Source organism: Natator depressus, chromosome 8 (assembly GCF_965152275.1).
Source record: "Natator depressus isolate rNatDep1 chromosome 8, rNatDep2.hap1, whole genome shotgun sequence".
Classification (NCBI taxonomy): domain Eukaryota; kingdom Metazoa; phylum Chordata; order Testudines; family Cheloniidae; genus Natator; species Natator depressus.
Genome location: NC_134241.1, coordinates 63,403,793 through 63,430,406, shown reverse-complemented (window position 1 = coordinate 63,430,406; position 26,614 = coordinate 63,403,793). Strand labels below are relative to the sequence as shown.

Here is a 26,614-nt window from a genome sequence, read left to right as displayed (position 1 = left end):
CCAAACAGCACTTTAAAAGTTTAAAACTTTAAAACTTATTGAATGCCAGCCTTCTGTTGCTTGGGCAGTCCTCTGGGGTGGAGTGGCTGGGTGGCCGGAGGCCCCCCCACCGTGTTCTTGGGCGTCTGGGTGAGGAGGCTATGGAACTTGGGGAGGAGGGCAGTTGGTTACACAGGGGCTGTAGCGGCATTCTGTGCTCCTGCTGCCTTTCCTGCAGCTCAACCGTACGCTGGAGCATATTAGGTTGACCCTCCAGCAGCCTCAGCATTGAATCCTGCCTCCTCTCGTCACGCTGCTGCCACCTTTCAGCTTCAGCCCTCTCTTCAGCCCTTCACTTACTCTCTTCTGCCTGCCACCTCTCCTCCCGGTCATTTTGTGCTTTCCTGCACTCTGACATTGTCTGCCTCCACGCATTCGTCTGTGCTCTGTCAGTGTGGAAGGACAGCATGAGCTCAGAGAACATTTCATTGCGAGTGCATTTTTTTTCGCCTTCTAATCTTCGCTAGCTTCGGGGAAGGAGAAGATCCTGTGATCCTTGAAACACATGCAGCTGGTGGAGAAAAAAAAAAGGGACAGTGGTATTTAAAAAGACACATTTTACGGAACAATGCGTGCACTCTTTCACGGTAAACCTTACTGTTAACATTACATACATAGCACATGTGCTTTCATTCCAAGGTCGCATTTTGCCTCCCCCCAGCACGTGGCTAGCCCCTCCCCCCTCCCCCTTCCCCGTGGCTTACAGCGGGAACATTTCTGTTCAGCCACAGGCAAACAGCCCAGCAGGAACGGGCACCTCTGAATGTCCCCTTAAGAAAAGCACCCTATTTCAACCAGGTGACCATGAATAATATCACTCTCCTGAGGATAACACAGAGAGATAAAGAACAGATGTTGTTTGAATGCCAGCAAACATACACTGCAGTGCTTTGTTCTACAATGATTTCTGAGTATGTGCTACTGGCCTGGAGTGGTAAAGTGTCCTACCATGATGGACGGAATAAGGCTGCCCTCCCCAGAAACCTTTTGTAAAGGCTTTGGGAGTACATCCAGGAGAGCCGTGAATGCCAGGGCAAATTAATCATTAAACATGCTTGCTTCTAAACCATGTATAGTATTTTAAAAGGTAGACTCACCAGAGGTCCCTTCTCCGCCTGGCGGGTCTGGGAGGCAGCCTTGGGTGCGTTCGGGGGGTACTGGCTCCAGGTCCAGCATGAGAAACAGTTTCTGGCTGTCGGGAAAACCAGTTTCTCCGCTTGCTTGCTATGAGCTATCTACAACCTCCTCCTCATCATCATCATCTTCCTTGTCCCCAAAACCTGCTTCTGCGTTCCCTCCATCTCCATTGAAGGAGTCACACAACACGGCTGGGGTAGTGGTGGCTGAACCCCCTAAAATGGCATGCAGCTCATCATAGAAACGGCATGTTTTGGTCTCTGACCCGGAGCGGCCGTTTGCCTCTCTGGTTTTCTGGTAGGCTTGCCTCAGCTCCTTAAGTTCCATGCGGCACTGCTTCTGGTCCCTGTTATGGCCTCTGTCCTTCATGCCCTTGGAGATTTTGATAAATGTTCTGGCATTTCGAAAACTGGAACGGAGTTCTGATAGCATGGATTCCTCTCCCCATACAGCAGTCAGATCCCGTACCTCCCGTTCGGTCCATGCTGGAGCTCTTTTGCGATTCTGGGACTCCATCATGGTCACCTCTGCTGATGAGCTCTGCATGGTCACCTGCAGCTTGCCACGCTGTCCAAACAGGAAATTCAAAAGTTCGCGAGCCTTTTCCTGTCTACCTGGCCAGTGCATCTGATTTGAGAGTGCTGTCCAGAGCGGTCACAATGGAGCAGTCTGGGATAGCTCACAGAGGCCAATACCGTCTAATTGTGTCCACAGTACCCCAAATTCGACCCAGCAAGGCCGATTTCAGCGCTAATCCCCTTGTCAGGGGTGGAGTAAGGAAATCGATTTTAAGAGCCCTTTAAGTCGGGGAAAAAAAGGGCTTCGTCGTGTGGACGGGTGCAGGGTTAAATAGATTTAACACCTAGTGTAGATCAAGGCTTAGTTAGTGTCCAGTGTCACCAGTTTATTAATGGTTTAATCAGCAGCCTAACCTTTTTTTCCTTCCTCTGCCCAAGGATATGTTCTCAGTTTTTTCTGTCCGAACTCAAAAAATGTCTCCACATTTTGCTGAGGAATTGCTATAGTGGCACACACCACTGATCTAGCTAGTCTTGCACCTTGTCTCCAACAGCATCCTTTATTCGATTCAGAGGAGAAGGTCATTTCCCCACGCACTGCTGGAATGCACACAGGTATGAGGCTCACATTAAGCCCTGAAAAATGAGCGTTAGCTAGTAGTGACTCATAAAAGTTGAGTCCTTGTGCTGTGCTCTCCACAAACCTGAAGGAGCAGAGGTTGAGGCCAGTCTGTGATTGTACTACTACTCATATCACTGAAATGACATTGTTCTCTATAGCCATCGTACTTGTAGAGAATGGCTAATGGACTGTATCATTCTGATTTGAACACAGCATTTTTGCAATGAAACTAAAGTAATAGTTTAAGATGACCTGTACTAGGGAAACATCTACTCCGTTACTATAAAGACATAATGGATACAATCAACTTTCAAAATACGTACTCACCAATGCTAAATTATTGGCTAGATGAATGCATTCCCTCTCCCTCCCACTGAAGCAGCCAGGCTTGAACCTACGGGAATAATGCAAAATAGGAAGAGAGGGAAAAGGTGCTTTTAGAGAAGGGGAATGGGGACATTGTGAATCTCCTGTTTTCATTAGGCCAGTGGGCTAGAAAATGTGGAAAACATCTACTATGGCTTCATCAGGAAAAAAGGCTAGAGATGCCTTCCTACTTGCTTCAGATACCCAATAGCTTGATGATTAAAGGCCTGGTCTTGTAAGGCCTGGTCTACACTTAAAATTTTGCTGGCATAGATATTTTGGTTAGGGGTGTGATATCTTACTAGCAAAGCTATGCCTGTTAAAGCCCTAGGGTAAATGCAATTATACTAGCAAAAATATTTTTGCTGGTATATCTTATTTTGCTGCAGGAACTAGTTTGTCTGGTTAAAAATCCCCCCCCCCTTTTTTGGTGTTATAAACTGCGTCTACACTATGAGAGTTAGTTGTTATACCTGCAAACCTTTTAAGAGTAGACATGGCTTAAATAAAGGCTGAAAGATGATGCTGTGGAAACCTCTGACTGTCCTGGATCCATTGTGGGCCCATCATTTCGATCAGTTTTGCTTGTAACATTTATATACTACATTTTAAAAAAAAACTTAAAGCTGATTTAGCTACTCAGTTACCGACCAATGGATGTCTTTATAAAAAGGAAAATGATAGAAATATGTTCTAATTCCATGCTTTAGGTGCCCCCCCTTTTATAGTTCATCCTTTAGACCCATTTCTTTTGCAAGGCCCACAAATGCTGACCCTCACCACTTCCCCTGAACTTTATCATTTCCCCCTCATTAACACAATCAATTTTTTAGAAAAAATGTTAGAAGATAGGATTATCCATTGGGGACTCCCCATGCACATTGCATTGCCTGTTGAGATTCTAGACTCCTGAGACAGAGACTGTTGTTTTCTGTGTTTAGGAATTGCTACCCCCAGAAGTTCAAAGATCGTGCATGAACACCCCCAAAATATCATGAGTTTGGCTCAAAACATAAGATTTTAAATATATAATGACAGCATTGTCATCTATTTCACATTTATAGTGTGTGATGCAATTTTTGGCCCCCACATCCCTACATGATTTATGTACCCCCTCAGACCCGCAATTAGTTCTGCACCTCCTCCAACCCTTTGGCTGCCTCTTTTCCCCCAGAATGCCTCCATTTCTCATGTAGCTGTAGAGGCATTTCACCCCCACTTTCAGGTCTGGGGGGCCAACAGCTCCAGGGTCTTTTCTTCATTTCACAACCTCCTCCTTTCACCCCAAAGCCTCATGTGGGAAGCAGTTCCAATGGGGGTCCTCTCCTCCTCCTTTCCATGCACAGTGTCTCAGCATAGAGAGGGGAGGAGAAGCAGAGAGGAGCTGACGCATTTTTTCTCAAGAGCGAAGAGGGCAGGAGCTGCTTTGAGGTGCTGGGTTCTTTCTTCCTCCTCCTCCTCCACTCTCTTCTCCTCTGAAAATAGAATCAGCTGCTCCTTCTTCCCCTATCCAAAAATTCTCTCAGCTCCTGAAGGGACGTGGACAGCTCAACCTGCATGCTGCAGCATGTCTGATTGGCTGTTTTCTACCAGGAGGCAGGGAACTGGGGAAGGCAGCCAATCAGAGGAGGTTTCCCCTTGGCACTCTGAAATTTATATGAAGGATTGCTGCTTCTCATGCCCAAATCCCATTGCTCACGATAAAATCATGAGAGCATGCAATACTGATGTCCCATACATAACTGAGTGCACTGTTTGTCATTTAGCAAACAATAAAAAAAATACATTTTTTTACAGACTTAGAGCTCTATTTTGAAGCTTCTAAAGGACACACTTGGGATAATTTGTTGATCATATATTCATCATGTTATAACATCATCTGCTTCTAGTTTAAACTAAGCAACTTTTAGGAAATGACGTACTGACTGAGTTCCTTTTAACATAAAGCTGAAGCCTCTTATTCAGCAAACATGTATTAAGTGATAAAGTTATGCAGGTGGATAGATGTTTGAATAATTGAGGCTTAACTGAGTTTTTCTAGAGACTGCTACTTTCTGACTTACTGTACTTGTGTTTCTAGGTATTGCTCTAGACAATTTTTTTCTATAGTTTATTATTCTTAAGGTTTCCATGGCAAATTAAATACTTCTCCTAGATATGGAAGTAAGGAAGAAATTAGCTATCTATTAAAGTGTGCTTTGGGTGTAGTTCTCACCCATATCTTTTTTGTGAAACATATGTTTGTTCGGAGGAAGTTTCTTTCTTAGATACAAGCAGCAAAGGAATTTCTGTAAAGGAATTTTTAAGTACAGCTTATATGGTATTATTGTATTTTCAAAGTGAAAGTGATAGTTACATTAATAATTTATTTCTAGTTTTGTAATGACTTTAGAATTTCTTTTCCAAGACAATATTGTTTCCCTCAAACTAGATTTTCAAATTAATCTTACAGCTAGTCACAGTAATACAATGTGTCTAGTAAGGTTTAAAATGAAATGTTTTCTTACTAGCCAAAGCATTATTACTGCAGGGTTTTCCAATCAAAATTGGATCATGACAATCAGCTGTGCGTGTGGCGTTTTTTTTAACCCAACATACACTGTTAGTCTAGTTACCCTACACAATAAATAGCATTCTAGCAATATTTTCATCTAACAAATTTTGATTTAATGTAAGCAGTTTACTATTCATTTTTGGAATGTAGGATCTGTTCCATGCAGGATTGTAGGAGCTGTAATGTAATAAAGATCGATCTAATTTTTTAAAATAAGGTGTCTGGGTTATTTATTTTTTATTTTTAAAATAAAATATGGTTGCTTTGGGTGCTCACAGCTGAGGAAGAAACAAGAGACTAGTAATTGCTGTAGAGTCATATTTGTAGCTATAGTTTTATTAAATCAGGTAATATAGACTGGGAGGCCACTTTATAATACTTGGTTTTTCTTAGATACATGTGAGGTGTATTTTCCAATACTTAATATTGTTTCCCTGATAAGATGTTTAAGATTTTAATTGTAAAGTATTCTTGGCCCAATGTTGAGCATGTTCTTGTTTAAGAAATGTGTACCATGGATTCAGTAGATGTGGAAAGAAGTCTCTTTATATATTTAATTGAGGGTTTCTTCTCACCAACACATTTACTTAGAATTAAGGCAAGGCATGTGTGCCACGACAGGTTGGTTAGAATTAGGAAACTCAGAGACACCCAATGGTTCATCAGCCAACTATGGTAACAGCTATTCCTGCTAGCAGTTCCCATCCTCTCACCCATAAAATCAGCATAAAATTGACCTAACATTGCTAGATCAGATGGAGTATCTGGAAAGTAATCCTCAGGGGAAAAGAAAAATCAGTCTTTGTGAATCTGAAGATAAAGTGCATAAAGTTGCAGAATCGGATTATTCTTTCTCTTTCTATTTTTAAATTCAGTGCCCTTTTGTTTCTTCTGCAGCACTTGTGAGAAGTTGCTACAAAGATATGTCAGATGTAGTCTGAGTCTAACCCCCAAAGGCGAAACAAGCATAATCTTTTATTAAAAAAAAACAAAAATGGACTCAGATGATTAGAATAAAATCCAAAGAAAGAAGGGTAGGGTGGACTTTTTTTGGGTAGTGTTGGTTGGTTTCAGTGAAACAATGAAAAAAAAAAAAAAGAAAACTAGTAAACTTTCTTTCTGTGGCATAAGCAATATAGATATTTTTCTTTTAGATATTATTAAATAACTTTACGACATCCATAAAACTATTAATAACAGATGAACACAACCACATAAATATTAGTAATTACAGTTCTGTGAAGCCTGTCTCTTTGAACATTTGGAGGAGATTGAGAGGTATGTTTCCCCCCCCTCTCCTATTTGTGGGGTTGGATGCTTTTGTTTGAATTAAGATGGGGATTTTTTTTTATGGGCTGTTTCGTTTTGGGGAGGGATTGGCTAATGGCCTACCATTGCTGTATTGGACTGTATAGTTTTAGAGATCTGTCAGAGTCCATAGAGCTGGGGGATAGGTGTGTCTTTTGTCTTTTTTAATGTGTTTAACTGGAAATAAGTAAAGAGAGAAATCACACTGCAGTACATATAATTGTAAATCACTTACAGTTGTTGGAACATGAAAGAGAGAGTATGATAAAACCAGGTGAAAATAAGAGAGAGCTGGTATAAAATAAATATTATGTAATGAGGCAGACACATAAGGCTTTTTGTCTGGCTGTACCGAAAAAAGGACAGGAGACACTTGATATGGTTTTAATCAGGCCACAACTTTATTATTACATGTCTGGGACTACCTGACAGATAAAAGTGTACAGTGCAGGTAACTCCATGATGATTCAATATCTACATGGGGACTTCAGCCAGCCCCCCCTTTTTCCATCCAGGTCCCCCAGCCAACCCATCGCTAGGACCTTACTATCTGTCCCCCTTGCCTCCCCCCCCCCCCCGAATGAGGGTTAAGGTGGGCTATAAGGAAAGGGGGTTTACTCCCTGCAGTGCCAGTCATAGGAAACCTGAATCCTGCCCCCTCGGTCCTGCTCCTTCAACAAAAACCTCCTTTTTAAGTCCTTTACCAAGCCATTTATCTGGTCAGTGTATCCATTCCCTATTGAGTACCTGCCCTGGACTGAACTGTAGTTGTAGGATTTATATTGGTTAAGGTACTATGGAAACAAAAAGGAGTTTGTATTATCTTGTTTATCTTGTAGTTTACAATCTATAGGGCACTGTTGCAGGATGCCATTCAAGTCCATTGCTATATTATCATTGATAGATAAGTATGGTTCATTCTTCTAATGACTAAGGAAAAGTAGCTGCTAATAAATAATAAAAATAGTGCTTTTTGCATAATTTGTAGTTTACAGACTGGTTCTGAATAATAATTTAACTATAGTTAGAATATGGCAGGATGACTTTTTTTTTTTTAATGGAGAGTAATTTTACAATTGTGGGAAATTTCTATCTAGATTAACGGTACTTAAATTTTTTTTTAAAATATGTCTTAAGGTAAATACTTAGTAAATACTTAGTAATGCAGTAACCAATATGTATGATTTCTAGCATATCTTAGAAGTGTATGCATGTCCTCTGTATTATGGGTTATAGAACTGTTTGTAGTGAGAGTCAGAATTTGGTCTGTGTTATAGGTTACCTAAGTCACCTGATATGACTTCTGTTCTCTGAATTGATTATTTAACCTTTATGAAAAGAGCCATGGTGCTTGAAAAAAAAATCACTCAGATACTGAATCAGTTAAGGAGAGGTTGGGAGTACTTCAGGGAGATAGATAAATGAGTTAAGTAGACCTAGAAAATCTTTTGCTGTCCCCTAGAAGGGTTAAGGAGACTTGGCCTGCAATGCCTTGAGTATTCTGAGAATACCCATTTTTGCAACACCATCATGTCTAATCCTACTGATGCAGTGGAATGGGTGGCCCAATGTGTGTAGGACAAGGCTTTCTGTCTGAGACTTACTCCAGGTAATACCTAGGTAATGGTAGACTAAGGAAACAACTGGAAAACAAAACACTCCACCCTGCATACAATTCTAGCCCTGGGGAGAGGATGAGAGAAGAAGCCACATGTTTCAGATATTAGTCCTATTGCTAATGCTCTGCTGGAAGGCACTAAGTCTAAGAACCTATATAGAATGCAACTGTGAGCTCCTGGGTGGAATTGAAATTGTTTGTTTTGACCTTTAAACTGCTAGATGGTTTGAGAATGAAACAGCCTATGTTGGAAACAGCAGATGTGCTTGAACTGGAGCATCTTCTATTTAAACAGGAGGAATCTTCTATCGGGGTCTGACGTCCCCTTCTTGAAATTTTGCTTCCCAGTCAGCTTGGTTCACGACAGCACAGTTTCACTGCAAAATACATCTTTTTCATGGGGTTAGGCTGATAGGTGAGGAGGTTCATTATTTTTACAGGTGGATAGATAATTGTAATTAGTAATTATAAAGCCAGACTACACAGTTTACCAGGAGAACTCTGATTGCTTATAGTTGTTTCAGTAAATTTCAATAAATGTATGTGGGCCATGCAGCATGGAGAGGAACAATTGTTCCTGGACATTGACCCCGCCATCCTTGTGTTAGTATCTGGCAACACCACAGATATCTTGCTATATGTTCTGAAGCTGGCACAGGTGTCAACTGGCTGCAGGCAAAGGACCTTTCAGAAGTATCCGATCCCCTGCTCCCTCTACTCTCTCCTTATTGGGCTTATGTTCAGTGAAAAAATAGCATTCTCTCTCTCTCTTGTTTCCTACCTGCCTCCTAACATTCTTGCTTCCAAACATACACAATAGTACGTATTGGGTATGTATTGAGAACTTGGGCAGGTGGGCTAGCACTTCCAGTGCATATATGCAAACTCAGTTACGAATAGCTGTATTCAGATGAATAATAACTTCTCCCAAGTGTTCACATGAACAAAAACAGGTAACCTAAATGTTCTTGGTCAAGTGAACAAAAGAGGACCTGATTAGGGTTAGATTTAATAGTGAGTTGGATTTCATGAACTCATTCACAACTCCCTACTCACAACAACCAGCAGGCTTGAGGAGCAGCAGAGCAGCGTCGACACACCCTCTCAACCTCATCAAAAGGCAATAGCTTCTGGCAGGAGAATGGAAAAAAAAAAAAGAAAATTCTTTTTCCCCTTTCAGCCAGTGAAGGGTGTGGGGCTTCAGATTTATCAGACAGAGATAGCCAGAGGCTGAGCTGTTCCAATAATCTCAGCCTTTGTGCAGGTAGGAATCTCAGCACCTAGGGGGAGCAGGGGCGCTGGACTTCTCATCTGGGCATTTGCCCAAGATTTTACTCATGGGCTTCCCCATCTGATGTATTTGCCTCTCCTAATTAGGCCTTTAGCCCCTGGTTTAGTAGACATCTGAAAGATTTTTCTATCCCTAGGTTGGAGTGTGGGAATGGTACTTGGGAACTTGGATTCTTATCCAAGAATATAAGAACGGCCATACTGGGTCAGACCAAAGGTCCAAAAAGCCCACTGTCCTGTCTTCTGATAGTGGCCAATGGCAGGTGCTCCAGAGGGAATGAACAGAACAGGAAATCATCAAGTGATCCATCCCCTGTCGCCCATTCCCAGCTTCTGGCAAACAAAGGCTAGGGACACCATCCCTGCCCATCCTGGCTAATAGAATTTATCTAGTTCTTTTCTGTACCTTGTTATAGTCTTGGTCTTCACAACATCCTCTGGCAAGGAGTTCCACAGGTTGACTCGGCTTTGTGTGGAAAAAATACTTCCTTTTGTTTGTTTTAAACCTGCTGCCTATTAATTTCATTTGGTGACCCCAAGTTCTTGTGTTATGAGAAGGCGTAAATAACACTTCCTTATTTACTTTCTCCACACCAGTTGTGATTTTGTAGACCTCAATCATATCCCCCCTTAGTCGTCTCTTTTCCAAGCTGAAAAGTCCCAGTCTTAATCTCTCCTCATACGGAAGCCGTTCCATACCCCTAATAATTTTTGTTTGCCTTTTCTGAACCTTTTCCCATTCCAACATATCTTTTTTTAGACGGGGCAACCACATCTGCACATAGTATTCAAGATGTGGGCATACCATGGATTTATATAGAGGCAGTATGATATTTTCTGTCTTATTATCTATCCCTTTCTTAATGATTCCTAACATTCTGTTTGCTTTTTTTGACTGCCGATACACATTGAGTGAATGTTTTGGAGAACTATCCACAATGACTCCAAGATCTTTCTTGGGTGGTAACAGCTAATTTAGACCCCATCATTTTATATGTATAGTTGGGATTATGTTTTCCAATGTGCATTACTTTGCATTTATCAACACTGAATTTCATCTGCCATTTTGTTGCCCAGTCATCCAGTTTTGAGAGATCCTTTTGTAGCTCTTCGCAGTCTGTGTGGGACTTAATTATCTTAAGTAGTTTTGTATCATCTGCAATTTTGCCACCTCACTGTTTACCCCTTTTTCTAGATCATTTATGAATATTTTGAATAGGACTGGTCCCAATACAGACCCCTGCGGGACACCACTATTTACCTTTCTCCATTCTGAAAACTGACCATTTATTCCTAGCCTTTGTTTCTTATCTTTTAACTAGTTACCAGTTCATGAGAGAACCTTCCCTCTTATGCCATGACAGCTTACTTTGCTTAAGAGCCATTGGTGAGGGATCTTGTCACAGGCTTTCTGAAAAACTTGGCCCACTATATCCACTAGATCCTCCTTGTCCACATGCTTGTTGACTCCCCCTCGCCCCCCCAGGCAAAGAATTCTGGTAGATCAGTGAGGCATGATTTCCCTTTACGAAAACCATGTTGACTCTTCCTCAAAAAATTATGTTCATCTATGTGTCTGACAAATTTGTTCTTTACTATAGTTTCAACCAGTTTGCCTGGTACTGAAGTCAGGCTTACAGGCCTGTAATTGCCAGGATCACCTCTGGAGTCCTTTTAAAAAATTGGTGTCACATTAGCTATCCTCCAGTCATTTAGTACAGAAGCTGATTTAAATGATAGGTTACAGACTATAGTTAATAGTTCTGCAATTTCACATTTGAGTTCCGTCAGAACTCTTGGGTGAATACCATCTGGTTCTGGCGATTTATTACTATTGTTGATTTACTCCACGACCTGTGATAAAACATCAGTCTCCGTTTCCCCATCTGTAAAATTATAATAATACTTGCCAGACCTACCTCATAGGGGCATTTTAAGGGTTTATTAATATTTGTGAAACAGTTTGGAATAACTGGATATAAGAAACTGAAGAAGTATTTCATTTTATTAAAAGCGGTTAAAAGCTCCAAAATAAAAGGAGGTATGTTGTCCTGTTTTGACTGTTGCTCAGAGTTAAGTTATGATGCTTGCACGTCATAAGTACATAACAATCAGTTTTCTAATCCGTAGCTTAAATGGCATCGATATGAGTCTGAAAGGAAAATGGATAAACAAGAATCCCTGAAAATAATGGCCATTTTTGTATTCATGTAGAGCGTGTTTACAAATAGTCTATGATCTTGCCATCTTACCTGCAGTGGCTGGAAAAAAGGCTCTGTTCACTTGATGCCATAACTGAAATAGAATTTTGAATATTGGATTTACGCCTTAAAAAAAGGTTGAAGTACTCAAAGGTTAAAAAGAATATTTAAATCTGAAAATATCTCAATACATTGTAACCTACTATTGTTACATAAAAATATACTTGCAGTTCCATAAATATGAAATAAAAGAATATTTTTAATAACCCAGTATCTTCCTCAGTTTTGAGATACATTTTTGCACTTGCCAGAGAGCTTGAAGCTATGCTGACCCTCTCTTTAATATTAATGTACTCTGACTGTACTACTCTGTTCCTTTGCCTCTGATTAATGCTGTCTGTCAATTATTTACAGATCCGGTGGTACTGTGGAAGTTCCCGGAGGACTTCGGAGACCAGGTTGGAAACATGAGATTGAACTTTTTTTTAATGTTAGAATAATAATAAAAAAAGCTCTCCTACTCAGCTGTGGAAAGGCAGATGCTAATGATATCGGTGAGCAAGTCTTCACCAACTGATGGATTGGTAATTAGAATGCATTTGTGAGAAGAATATGAAATAGTAGTTTTGAAGCATTTTATCCATAGTAGTGTCTTTAATACATTTCACATTCTTTTTATTATATGAACTATAATGTATTCGATGAGTTTTTTATGCAGTTCAATTTTTGTGGTGTTTAGGGTTGAAAAAAAGTACATTTCTCAACAAAGCTTTACAAAAAATCTTAATGAGACAAAAATTTGTCTCAAAAGATATATAAACAAACAAAAACATTCTGATATCTACTTTTAATATTGGAACCTTTATAAATAATGTTGCCATAGTAGTTTACAGCTCAACATTTTGTATTGTTTTATAAAATTACTATACATTTTGCTTTGTAGGACAGTTGATTTGCACATGCTAGTAATGGACAAAGGGGGTAAACCTACTGATTGTGCAAACACTGAAGCTCTCGTTTCTTATTATGAATTGTTCTCAAAGGTAAACTTAAGTCCACTGTATCTAAAGGGTTATGTCCATACTTGATAGCATTAATAGCAAGTTTATTAATTAGGTACTCTGCTTAGATGGAGAGAATATTTTATTTGTAACTGTTTTTTAGTATTTCACTATTATTTAGATGTATCTATTCTATTGACACCATTTTGTATCTGCATAAAAAAAGCTTATGTAGACACAGTTAATAGAAGAAGTGTTTCTGATGCCAGAGAACACCTTCCTTTGCTTGCTTTCTTATATCCATATTGAGTCAACCAAGCATTGATAGTGTCACCACAATAGTTGCTTAGAAATGTCTGAACAGTAGATTTTGTTAAGTTGGAGAAACAGTCTGAAATTAATAACACGAGTTTCTGTAAAGATAGAAATAAGATGGTTCAGGATTTAAAGGAATAGTTAGCTCATACTTTATATTTGTGACTTTATCTGGTTGGGAGATTATTACCAGTCAAGGATCTGGAGGTTATAAGTAAGGGATAAATGGAATATGAGCAAAGTACACCGTCATACCTTCTTAATCATATATTCTGCAAGTCTTGATAATACCTTTCTGAGGAAAGAATGATTGTCCCTTTTCTGGTTTAAATTCAGAAGTTTTAGGAAGGACTCACTCAAAAGAGGTTAGAAATGAAGTATGAGGACAAGTTGGAATTTAATCAATAGGTTGAGGGTTAGTCAGTGAACATTGGATGTTGAAATATGACTAGAAGATGAAGTCTACTGAAGACTGGAGGGAAACATGTAATGCTGGAATGGACGTGGCCAACTGAATTTTAAAGCATCTGTCTGGAACCTGGCTTTGGGCTCTGCACAACCTGCATTCATACCTGTCCCACAATTTGGAGAAACTAATATTCTGGTATTATATCAGCTTTCATGGAAAAAAGTAAATTTCAAATCCCCTTTCATGGAGAAGTTGCCTTTAAAATGTAAATTGATCAATAGGTTTTGAAAAGAACAAACCGCTGGGCTTTGCTTCTGCATCAACCAACCCACTGCAGTTAGTGGGAGCTTTCATTTACTTCAGTAGGCTTTGGATGAAGCAACAGAAGAGGAGACTTGGAGGATCTAAAGTCCTCTTGCACATTTCTATTTAGATCTAGTCAGAGCATTTGTAATGAAATAAAATGAAACTTAAATTAATGTTTTGTGTGTTTGTGTTTGAGGGGGGATTCACAAAAGAAAATCATGCATGTTTTTCTCCCCATTTTCCAATCAGCTCTGCTTTAAAAGTAAAATTTTGTTCAATTTTGAATGTATGCCAAGGAATCATCTTTCCTAAAATCCCTAGGCACTTGTGATAATAGTGAATTGGTTGCAGTTACAGAGAGTAACACAGAATTGCTTTCCTCCCATATTAAATGCCTTGACAGCTTATTGCCTTCTCTTGCCTTCACTTTCGTGGTTCAGCAAAACCTTTTTCCTGCTTATTTCACTTGCTCTGATTTTCTCCTCCTTCTTCTCTTCTTATGCTCTTCCTAATCTTTATTGCTTCCTTACATCTTTTTCATCCTCTTGGCTTCACATTTTTTACCTACTAGCCCTAGGAACATTTTCCTATCTCTTGTTTCCCAAGAGACATTTGCTCTTTCATATCTGGCCACTTCTGCAAATTCTTTCTGGACGGATCTCACCACAGTTGTCTCTAGGTCACTTTGCACCAGAACTATTTGGTTTTGGTTTGATTAAAAGGTCATTTCTTTGAGGCAGGAATTTTGTCATCTTATTTATTTTGTCAAGCATTCTGCACATTTATGGCGCTATGGAAATAATAGGCACACAATCTGAAAAATGTTCTGTCAGAGTAAACTGGTTAATTATAGTCACAGTTTGCATATGTGGGAGGAAGATGGTCCAATGGTTAGGGTGCCAGCCCAGGACTCACTCTGCCACAGACTTCCTGTGTGACTGTGAACAAATCAGTTTCTCTGTGCTAATTGTTTAAATGCCTGCAAAGCTATTCATGTGGCAGAGGATGCAAAAACAAAACGACACAACCCCTCCCCCATTGAAATGTGGAAAAATGCTTTTACTGATACTTTGACAATATGGATCTCAACACAGAATCATAGAAATGAAGAGCTGGAAGGGACTGCCAGAAGTCATCTGGCCTAGTGCTTTGCTCAGTGGCAGGACCAAGTACACCTACCTTATTCCAGCCCGTAACTATTTTCATTAGATGCTCTTCAGTTTCCCCATATCTTTCTTAAAGTATGGTTCCCAAAACTGGACGTAGTACTCCAACTGAGGCCTTACCAGTAGGGGGGGACAGTTACTTCCTGGGTCTTACATACAACACTCCTGTTAATACATCCCAGAATGATATTAGCCTTTTTAGCAACTGCATCACATTGTTGGCTCATATTCAATTTGTTATCCACTGTAATCCCCAGATCCTTTTCAGCAGTGCTATGGCCTAGCTGGTTATTCCCCATTTTGTAGTTGTGCATTTAATTTTTTCTAAGTGTAGTATTTTGCACTTGTCTCTAGTGATATTTCATCTTGTCAATTTCAGACCAATTCTCTAATTTTTCCAGGTCTTTTGAATTCTAATCTTGTCCTCCAAAGTGCTTGCAACAACTTTCCACCTTGGTGTCATCTGCAGATTTTATCGACATACTGTCCACCCCGTTATCCAAGTTAATGAAAATATAGTACTGGACCCTGACAGATTCTTGTGTGGCACCACTCAATATGTCCTTCCAGTTTGACAGTGAACCACTGATAACTATTTTTTGAGTGTGTTTTTTTTTCAACCAGTTTGTGCATTCATTTTATAGTAGTTTCATCTAGACCACATTTCCTTATTTTGCTTATGAGAATGTCAAAAGCATTAATAAAATCTACATAAATCATTTATGCTTCCTCACGTCTACTAGGTCAGTAACCCTGTCAGAGAGGGAAATTTGGTTAGCTTGGTATGATTTTCACCTAGAGATTGGCTGTATACCATACAGTGAAGCTGAGCCGCAAGCAAGTTGTACAGAGTGCAGTGCAATAAAGACCTTTGTATGAAGAAACTAATCGTATCATTGAGATGTCAGACAACTGTACAATTTACCATTATGCTGGAATTTCTGCTATGGAAATGTAGTTTGACAGAGTTGGAGAAATTCTATTATAAGATACCTGGAAAAGTAGGGCATTGAAAAGCCCTTCATTAAAACAATGGCACATCAGCATCAATTGTATATTATTCTTCCATGCAACAAACATGGTCACAAAACACAGAAAAGGAATTTTTCAGAACCTGGAGTGAGATGACCAAAGTCTCAACATCAGTGTAGAAAGATGAAATCATTTAAAATAGCAAGCCAGTAGACGTCACAAATGCTTAAGTTGGGACGCTCTAGTAATCAATAAAGAAATGGCAATTAAAAAGTTCATTGATTAATCTAATACTGAAGTTAAACTAGAAAGATCATGACCAATTAACTGACTGAAGTAGGAGTAAGGTACCATCAACCGAGGAAACAGTTGTCTTTACGTTTTGGGACCTGTAGATTGAAAATGTATTGTGGGATGAAAACACAATTTGCAGTTAAGTTTATTCATTTAGGAAGAATACTCTGATACCCCTTTTGCCATAGTATTTCCATATCTGTTTGATGAGGGAGGTTTGGTGAAAGATGTCATCACTTTCAGAAGTACAATGGTGTTTGCAAACACATTATTTTTGTCCACTACAACCTTTCACGCATTAATAAATTTGTTCATTTAGTTATCTCTTGAAAGAAAACCAAACTTCTTTCAATAGAATGTGTAGTATTGAAAGTATTTCTCTTGTATTTTGCACCATGACCCCATTCTGACAACAAAAATTACTATATGACTCCGAGGGGGGGGCCCAAAGTCTGACCTTGCCCGAGCCCCAGTGCCTCAGGTGGGAGGGCCAAAGCCCAAGGGCTTCAGCCCAAGGTGGGGGCCTGTAACCTGAGCCCCGACACACAGAGCTGAAGCTATTGGGCTTGGGCTCAGGCTTTGGCTCTGGGCCCCCGCAAATCTAACGCCAGCCCTTGTGATGCCATTAAAATGGGGTTGCGACCCACTTTGGGGACCCACAATTTGAGAGCCACTGCTCTAAAACGTAGAAAAAAAAATCAGTGACAGCACACTTTGTTTGACTTTTTTTTGAAGCAAGACAACAGGCCAGATCTTCAGCTGATGTAAATCACTGATCTACGCTAGTTGAGGATCTTGCACAGTATCTTTATTTTGTTAACCTTTAAAATTAAGATTTCTTATGCTGTCATCACTACCTTTGTACATGCTGTGCACCCATGCAAGGGTCAGGTTAGGCAGAATCTGGTCTTCAGTTGTACTTTTAGGTAGAATAGCCTCTAATGGCTAATTAGTCTGCTCATTGTAGAAACACTCTCTTTGTATGGTTGCCTGGTAACCTCTACAAACTCAGATCTATGTGAATGGCAGCTGGTGGGCAGGTAATCTTAAATTTTAGATGGATAATATATTTTGTACATCTATGCCTGCACACCCCTTTCTGCAGTCCAATTACATTCAAAACTCCCATTTGATTTCAGTGGCAGTTTTGTGACAAGACACTGAATATTTAGGTCTGTGTTTTAGCCATTAGAATCCACACTTCTTCGAGTGCTGTTTCTGTGGGTGCTCCACTCCAGGTGATGGTGCGTCCTGGCACTGTTGATCGGAGATCTTTGGTAGCAGTGCCTGGTCAGGACGCACGTGCTCAGCTGTTGTCTCGCAGCGTCGTTAGGTTCTGTCTGTGCGCGTGCGTCCCGCACCGCCTTAGTTCCTTCTTAATGTCCTTGGCTGAAGACAGGACTCGGGGCAGTGCTGAACCTCTTCCCCTGGACACTGAAGGAAACAAGTAGAAATAGTTAGCTAGAAATATCCCAGTTCTTTCCCTTCCTTTAGAATAGTCGTTCATTATTTGTTAGTTTAAAAAATAAACAAACACACTTTTTTTTTTCTCAAGTTTCTCTCCCGCTGAGACTTCCTGCCCAGGCAGTCATAGCTTCATGATGCCGGGGTCCCCTGGATTAAAAAAATGCGGCTCCTGCAATGAGTCTGTGCTGTGGTCTGATGGACACTCACTGTGTGTGAAGTGTCTAGGCGAGACGCACATTCCCGCAAAGTGTGTCCATTGTAATAGCCTGAAATCCAGGGCTGGCTGCGGCAGAGACCTGCAGCTGAAAATGCTTCTTATGGAGAAATCCCTGCAGCCACCAGCAGAGACGGGCATGAGTAAACGCTTTCCCTCATGCTTCCCTGCCAGGTCAGAACTGACCAGGAGCACGGCTTTACCCTCTCATGCGAAGAGGCAGGAAGCCCCAACCTCTCCACATAGGGACCTAAATAAACGAAAAAGGTCTCCGGCGAAGTCACTTCCCCCTGTGCTGACAGCACCAAAGACCGGCACAGATGACTGCCCCAGCACCTCAGGCACAGCGCACGTGGGGCGCAGAAACAAGCACTTGACCCCCCCACAGCGGGTAGCTTTCCTCAGCACTGAAGCTACTGGCACCGCAGACGGACTCGGTACCAGCTGCGTGGTCCACCCCGGTGCCGACAAGACCGTCGGCACTGAGACCAACAGTAACCCCCACTGCAGATGTGCCACCAACGGAGGGCACCTGTATGCGGCCACCGGCGCCCTTCAGAGCTAAACAGAAATGTCTGCGGCCATCAGCTCACACTCCAAGACCCGCGGCACCGCAGCCCATGGAGCAGCAACAATTCTTAAACCATGCTGACATCTCCATGACCCCAGAGCCTGACTATCCTCTCCTCTCCTCTCCACCGAGCGCCCACTCTTTTGATCAGCTGCTCTCACCACCTGACCTGGCCACGCTCACTGACTGTGAGAATGACATACCACAGCAGGCAGAGTTTTCCCCACCTGACTGTCCTCCACCACCAGAGCCACACCTATTTCAGGGCGTCGTTCCCCACAAGAACCAGCCTCAATTTCCCTGTTTTGTCCCCCGAGGGGCAGGGCCTCACATTTCATACCCTATGCAGTGCCCACAGTGGTATCCATGGTCTGCCTATGATGCCAATCATTCTCGCGGATCCACCATCAGACCACGGGCCCGGTCTGCACCTCTATATCCAGCTCCATCCAGAGCTACTGAGCCCCCTCTCGAAGAAGTGGGCTACAAACCTTTCCCTGAATCATCCGATCATAATTCTCTGTCAGCCCATTTCATGCAGACGCTTCCCTGATATGCTGCGGAGCTCACCTGGGAGATTTCCAAGCAACGACTCTCCAAATGGATATCTGAATGCATTAGGTCCTGCAGAATGCTTAACCCCCCCGAGGGTATCAGAACACACTGTACTAGAGTGATGTCAACATCCATTGCATTCCTGCAAAACATACCTATTACCAACATATGCAAGGCGGCCATATGGGCATCAGACCACACGTTCACCAAACATTATGCTATCACGCAGGACACTACGGCAGACACCATAGTAGGCCACACAGTACTGTCTATCGTTATCAACGACGCAACTCCAAAGTCCCACCAACCATAGTGGGTACTGCTTCACATTCACCTGGAGTGGAGCACCCACAGGGACAGCACTCGAAGAAGAAGAGAAGATTACTCACCTTGCAGTAACTGAGGTTCTTTGAGATGTGTCTCCTGTGGGTGTTCCGCTACCCACCCTCCTCCCCTCTACTTTGGAGTATGAATCAGACGACTCTACGGTAGAGAAGGATCTGAGGGGGTGCGGGACACCCACGCAGACAGACCCTAACAATGCAGCGAGACAACAGCTGAGCGCATGTGTCCCGACCAGGCACTGCTACTGAAGATCACCAATCAACGGCGTCAGGACGCACCGTCACCTGGAGTGGAGCACTCACAGGGACACACATCTTGAAGAATCTCAGTTACTGCAAGGTGAGTAACCTCTTCTGTTTTTGTTTGAACACTTTTGTTGAAAAAAATACAATAGTTATATTTCAAAGTAATTTTAAAATAAAACAAGCCAAAATAACTCCAGCAAAACAAAACAAACCCCCCAAATCCTGTATAATTGTTTAAAAACAAAAAAGGTATCTCTGGCAGAAAATGTAGTAATGCCGTGGTGCAGCACTGAGCCGCAGTAACTGGACAGACTATGGAGGAAATTTTGGTTCCACTGAAGTCACTGGCAAAAAACTATTATTGATATCAATGGGGTCAGGATTTAATTCTCAAGCTTTTCCCCAAGCAGCTTTATTCCTGGTTGTCCCTTTAATAAACTGAAAACTCATTGAGAGTGCTCCCTTCATAACATCATCAAATAACAGTTTACCCTGGCAAAGATGTGGAGCTTCTTTCAGGTCATTTTGGGAGTTACAGTTCAGTTCTCCCTAGGAATATTAGAAACAACAATATGGCACCGATGAAATAAAGAATTGATAAGTATTCAGTATAACTAGTCAGCCAAATAGCAGAAGGATGACAGATTTTTTAAATCAAATTTCAGACCGTTATAATGCACGCTTTTCAAATAATGGTTGGCCTAAGAGGTTGGCATAAGCCCTGAAGAGTAGGGTTTAATATACCTTCCAAAGTTTTTATCATAATCAATTATGATAACTCTAGATATTCTTGGTATCCATATGAACAACTGATCCCTTTTTGAATCTTACTAAGTTCTTGGTCCATGGTATAATATATGTGTTGTGTGAAGAAGTATTTCATTTGATCAGTCTTTAGTTTGTTACCTTTTAATTTAATTTATTGCTCCCCTTGTTGCAAGACAGGGAGACGTTTCTGATCTGCCTTCTCTAGACCTTCTTAATTATACTGTGTAGTTTTATCATGTCCTCTCTTATTTATGTCCTTTCTAAGGTAAACAATTCCAGCCATTTCAGTCTCTTCATGTGAGTGTTTTTCCATGCCCTTGCTCATTCTTGTTGTCATTCACAAAAACCTCTCTAATTCTAATATCTTTTTTGAGATGGGGTGACCAGTAATATGCACTCTATTCTATATGAGGCTGCACAACTGATTTACATAAAGGAATTCTAATAGTCCCTGGTTATTGACTGTCCCATTTCTTAGGTGTCCTAACATCCTTTCCAGTTGTGAACCATTTAGACAAGGTCTGATTTCTGTGGTATAACAGATGTCTGCTCTCATGGTTCGATCCTACCAAGTGCTGAACATTCTGACCCTGATCCAGCAAAGCACTTAAACTCATGCTTAACTTTTGGACATGTGAGTAGTTCCACTGAGGTTAATGGGATGACATTTGTGTTGAAAATTGAGCACATGCTTAAGTGTGCTGCTGGATCACAGCCAGATTGCTCTGCATCTTGCATCGAGTGCTTGGTGTCTGGAAGTATCAGTGAAGTCAGCAGTAATAGAGACCAGAGCAATGTGGAGGAGAAAATATTGTTTTCTTACTTAAATAATAATACAAGCTCTATAAAAGTACAAGAGCTATAAAAAGCTGGATTTGGTTTTCAGAAGACAATCTTGTGTTCTGGACAATGAACATTGAGTCATATGAAATTCAATGAAGTATAAAAGGGAGGCAGGGTGGGTGAGGTACTATCTTTTATTGGGTCAATTTCTGTTGGTGAAAGAGACAAGTTTTTGAGCTTACACTGAGCTCTTCTTCAGGTCTGTATAAGCTTGAAAGCTTGTTTCTTTCACCATCAGATAAAAGATAAAAGATTTTACTGCACCCACCTTGTCTCTCTAATATCCTGCGACCAACACTCCTACAAGAACACTGAAAACAATAATTTATAAAAGACAGCTGTAATAGGCTTGAAATCCCAGCTCCTCACCTGTGAGACCAATACAAGCCCAGGATATCAGGTAGTTTTTACTTCTATCAAGGCTGCAGCGATGATATGAGGAGCTGCATCTCACCATCTTTCTTCCCTTCTTGATAGGTTCGTTCTTCTGCACTGATGGGGCATTAAATGCTCCTTTCACATGCTCATGGGAAATACAAGGGTGTTTGCTTCAGGGATGCAACAAATCTTTGGTTTTGTTACTTTGGTCAACCAATCTGAAAGGGGAATTTAAGATATTGGTGCTGCTCTTATGCTGGTGAGTTGATGGTGTTTTTGTTATCTGGAGAATATTTGTGTTTATTGATTTGAGATTAAGGGTATGTCTACACAGCAAAGAAAAACCCACAGTTGGCCCATGCCAGCCGACTTGGACTCGCGGGGCCCAGGCTGTGGGGCTGTTTAATTGCTGTGTAGACTTCTGGGCTTGGATTGGAGCCTGGGCTCTGGGGCCCTGCAGGGTGTGAGGGTAACAAAGCTCTGGTTCAAGCCCAAACACAGCAATGAAACAGGCCTGCAGCATGAGCCCTGTGAGTCCGAGTTGGCTAGCACGGGTCAGCTGTGGATTTTTCTTTGCTGTGTAGACGTACCCTGAATGTGTCAAACATGGGTCTCTGCTTAACCTTGAAAGTATTCTTTTATTTAAATGGTACTGTCACTGCATTGTTTAGGGAAATTTAGGAACTTGCTGAACTTGATCAGCATATAGTACCAGCTAGCCTCATTTCTACCAGCTCTTTTGTTATTGTTATAGGTCTTAATGACAGTTGTAAGCCATAGTACTGGATGTAAGTGTTAGTCCACCCTGGGGAGAATCATGACTGGTGTGGAGAAAGTAAATAAGGAAGTGTTATTTACGCCTTTTCATAACACAAGAACTATGGGTCACCAAATGAAATTAATAGGCAGCAGGTTTAAAACAAACAAAAGGAAGTATTTCTTCACACAACACACGGTCAGCCTGTGGAACTCCTTGCGAGAGGATGTTGTGAAGGCCAAGACTATGACAGGATTTTAAAAAGAACTAGATAAGTTCATGGAGGATAGGTCCATCAATGGCTATTAGCCAGGATGGACCGGGATGGTGTCCCTAGCCTCTGTTTGCCAGAAGCTGGGAATGGGCTACAGAGGATGGATCACTTGGTGATTACCTTTCTGTTCATTCCCTCTGGTGCACCTGGCATTGGCCACTGTCGGAAGTCAGGATACTGGGCTATATGGACCTTTGATCTGACCCAGTATGGCCATTCTTATGTTCTAACTTATAGCCTTAAGTGACATCCAGGAAAATTCTTGGTCTAACTCAGACAATAGCAATGTTCTGCCTGCTAGCTAAACCCTGCTGAGGTTAAGGTGGATAATTTCCTATGAATTGCTGGCTCTTTAACTTCCTTTATGGCTGAAAAGCATCTAATATTTGTTAAGTCAAAAGGACTTAAGGAAAAAATAATTAAGAAACTCTGTGTGTGTAAGTAAGGAATGCTTTTATTTTTCTTTCATGCGCAAATTGCAAATTGTTTCATGCGCAAACAACAGTTATTTTTAGCCATTTTATAAATGTGAGTTGCTACTCTGAGTTGTTTGAACAGAAGGTTTCCACTTTGCTTTGGAAAACTTGCTTTAGGACAATTATTTGTTTAAATGTTTTAAAAGCAGTGGAGGTCACTAAAGACTCCCATAACATTCAGGATTTAAAATGTTCCAAGATGCAATCTAAGCAATGTCTTTTATCCTTTCTTTCACCCCAAAACACACAATAAATCAATTATATGGGTGCACCATTTTTAACAAAGTGAATGCAGCACTGATGTTCAAAATCAGGACTTTCCTGCACTTTTGGGGACAGGTGGCAACTGCAAGTATACTTATTGTTAGGATTGTGATGGTTTTGTTTTATAGAGCTTTTTCATGAGTTAAAAATGCTGAACTTGATCAGCATATGGTACCAGCTAGCCTCATCTCTACCAGCTCTTTTGTTATCTTGTTATTGTTATAGGTCTTAATGACAGTTGTAAGCCATAGTTCTGGATGTAGGGGTTAGTCCACCCTGGGGAGAAGAGGGAGAAACAGCAGTGTGGATTATGGAAATATGAATTGATTTAAAAAGCAGCTCTCTTGTAATAGAATGGGGCTCAAAGAAAGACGGAGGAGAAGCTGGTGAAAAGACGATGGAATATGATGTGAAAATGATCATTTGAATGCCTTCCTTTTCATTCCCAGCTGCTGTTTCTGGTGAAAAGATATGCATTTGTATATCTTAAGGCTGGGTGAAAAAGGGCCAGATGAATGGAATTACTTGTTAGTTATGTTTTCATTTTGAGTCAAATAAATTATGTGCATTTTAATAGACTGTGTGCATTTTACTAGACTGTATGCATATGTTAGCCACTTCTTTATCATACAGCTGTAATATTAGGGACTACATTTAGTAAAAATGTTCTCTTCTGTGTGTGTTCAAGTAAGTACAGTATTAGCTTAATATTTGACAGTCCTTCAGATACAGCCTTCAAAATTTAATTATGTTAGTGGTTTGACCTATCCCTATAATCCTCAGTAATGTGCAAACCAAAGGGGGAAAAATGTAGTCCATGGTCAGGTGTTGGATCAGTGATGATGAATCTTTTAGATCATCATTTTGAGCAAGAATGCCGAAAATAGTTACCTGGTGTCATTCTTAATAGACTTCTATTGCTCTCACTCCATTCCAGTTTACTGCTTACTTTTCCCTTCATTCTACTCTTCCGCTACACTGTCTTCCCTCCCTTTTCAGGTCATTCTTTCCATTTTAGCCTTCATTGTATTGACATATTTTGTCCCTCCACTGGTGATTCTGTCTCCCTCCGCTTCAGGCAATCCACTGGGGGTGTGTGTGTGTGTGTGTGTGTGTGTGTGTGTGTGTGTGTGTGTGTGTGTTCCAATTAGCTCCGCCTCCCTGGATATTTGACATTGAATGGAATACTCTGCATCACTTGGATGCATAGTTGTCTCTCTACTATTCTACTTTTCTGGGGTGGGCAGTGAGAGAGTAAGGTCATCTAATTTCTTTTGCTACCACTAGGGCAAAGTGTAACAGGTTTTGAGCTATGCTCGTGAAATGTCTTTCCCCATTTGCTTCCCATTCCCACTTGGTGGTCCTCTCATCTTCATTTAATCTCTTTTGCCCTTTTTTCAACTTCAACTATGATAGCAGTATTTTGCATTGAAGAACACTGGTTCTCCCCAGTTAGTGATTCTAATTAAGTTGTATGATTCTAATTATGCTATGCCATAATAAAATTATGCATGACCTACATTGTCTGTAAAAAGTAATTAGAATCCTCCACCCATAGCTGCTATTCTAATTTTGTGTGTTACATTAGTAATGTTGTTTGTTTGCTCTTGTTCTGCTTCTGAAATGTTCCTGGATAAAAGTTAATTTCCTTTAAAACTTAAGGGAAACTTCCTTATTTTTTAACTATTATAATTTCATTGTGACCAGATCTGTCTCATCTATCTGCCTGTAATAACATGCATGTTATGTTAAGCACTATGGCCTTTGTGCTGGTGATGCTTGACAGGAGCCTTGAAACAACTTGCATTGGTTGTCAAAAATCTGTTTCATTGGTTGCATAGCCAAAACGCTCAGTGCTCTTGAGGTACTCCATTGGAGAAATACTATTTACAGGGGGGGGAAACAGTGTCTGATTTGCAAAGAAAATAAGTTTTGCAATCCTGTACCTTCCACCCCAGGGAGTCCCCTTCTTCTTTTTCGCTTGATTTTTTATTTTCGACCTAATCCTGAATAATGATGTGTCCTTTCAGCTCTTTCCTTCAATGGGAATTGCAGGTGCTCTGCTGTTTTTAGTATTAGGCCCTTTTATGGGACAATAACCAGACATAGCGGGGGTATGATCCATTTTTGACTCTCACTACTATATATTACTATTCACTAGGAAGTGAGACTAGGACTCATTAACAAGTAAAAACTAAAATTCAAATTTATCATTTAACTTGAGACAAAGAAAAATAAACATGTTTGGGGTTATTTAAAATAGTGGTTTCAAATATATAAAGTAATGAAAACAATACTTTAAATGTTAGATTCTGATCTTATTTCAAAAATGTACCTTCTACAGTAGCTTATTAAAATGTATAGTGATTAGTTACTACTAAAACTCTGGCTGTTTTCTACATCTTGATTTAACACTGGTAAAAAAAAAATACTGATGTGGCTCAGTTTTTTTTGCAGGTGATCTGTACTGAACATAGTATACTTTTACTTTGTAGTTCAGTTGTACTCTGAAAAGTGACTCTGTGAAATTGGCACATTATTACTGACCTGTTTTTTGAGCGTATTCAAAGTAATATCTCCTTTACTGGCTAATATAAGTGTTTACTGTGTGTACTCTTTGCAGAACCAATACAGATATGGGAGAGTTGGCTGGATTCTGTTGTTTCTTTTGCACCATAAACAGAATAGTTAAGAAAGATTCTTTATCATCACCACCATCATTTGGGCCCTGAAAGAACCCAGCCTGAATTTCTGATGTCAGGATGAGGGGATAAGAAGTCTTTGTACTTGTAAACCTGAGCAGTTTTGACCTGAAAGTCATTGTGGGTTCATAAGTGTGGAATCCCTTGATGCTATTCTTACAATCACTTTTCAAAGTGAAACCACTGCTTTAAGATGGAGTTCTGAATATTTAAAGAAGGTAATAAGATTTGTGGATACTTACTCTGAGCCACTAACTTGAAATCTTGTAAATGAGATTACAAACATTACCAATGTAAACCAATACTCATATAGGAACTAATTAATTGAACTTTGTGCTCTTCTATGTGTATTCATTATATATACACCACTGAAGAGGCAAAGGAGAGCTTTGCAAAAAATCCTACTCCGTTAATGCTGGTTAAGCTCTACTAGTCTCAGCTCTGGGAACCTCGAGGCTTGTGTATGCAATGCTGCAGTCCAGTTCAGTGTGATTTGTAGAGCGCTCTAAAGTGTGGTACTCTAACTGCCCCATGTAGATCCTGCTGGGGCAAACAAAAAGATACCTAGTTTGCGTTACTGTAGTCCTGTGTGATAATGAGAACAAGGTACCTTTTAGTTCCTGCCAGTAGTGTCTACAT

The 26,614-nt window shown here is 40.6% G+C and overlaps 1 protein-coding gene across 1 annotated transcript in view; it reads left to right on the top strand.

Annotated features, from left to right (window-relative positions):
• The window catches only part of DENND1B (DENN domain containing 1B), a 240,237-nt gene that overhangs the window by 57,125 nt on the left and 156,498 nt on the right, over positions 1–26,614 (top strand). Inside the window, exon 3 of the mRNA XM_074961176.1 lies at positions 12,068–12,111. Within this exon, the coding sequence (XP_074817277.1) occupies positions 12,068–12,111 (44 nt within the window). The remainder of the gene's footprint in view (positions 1–12,067; positions 12,112–26,614) is intronic.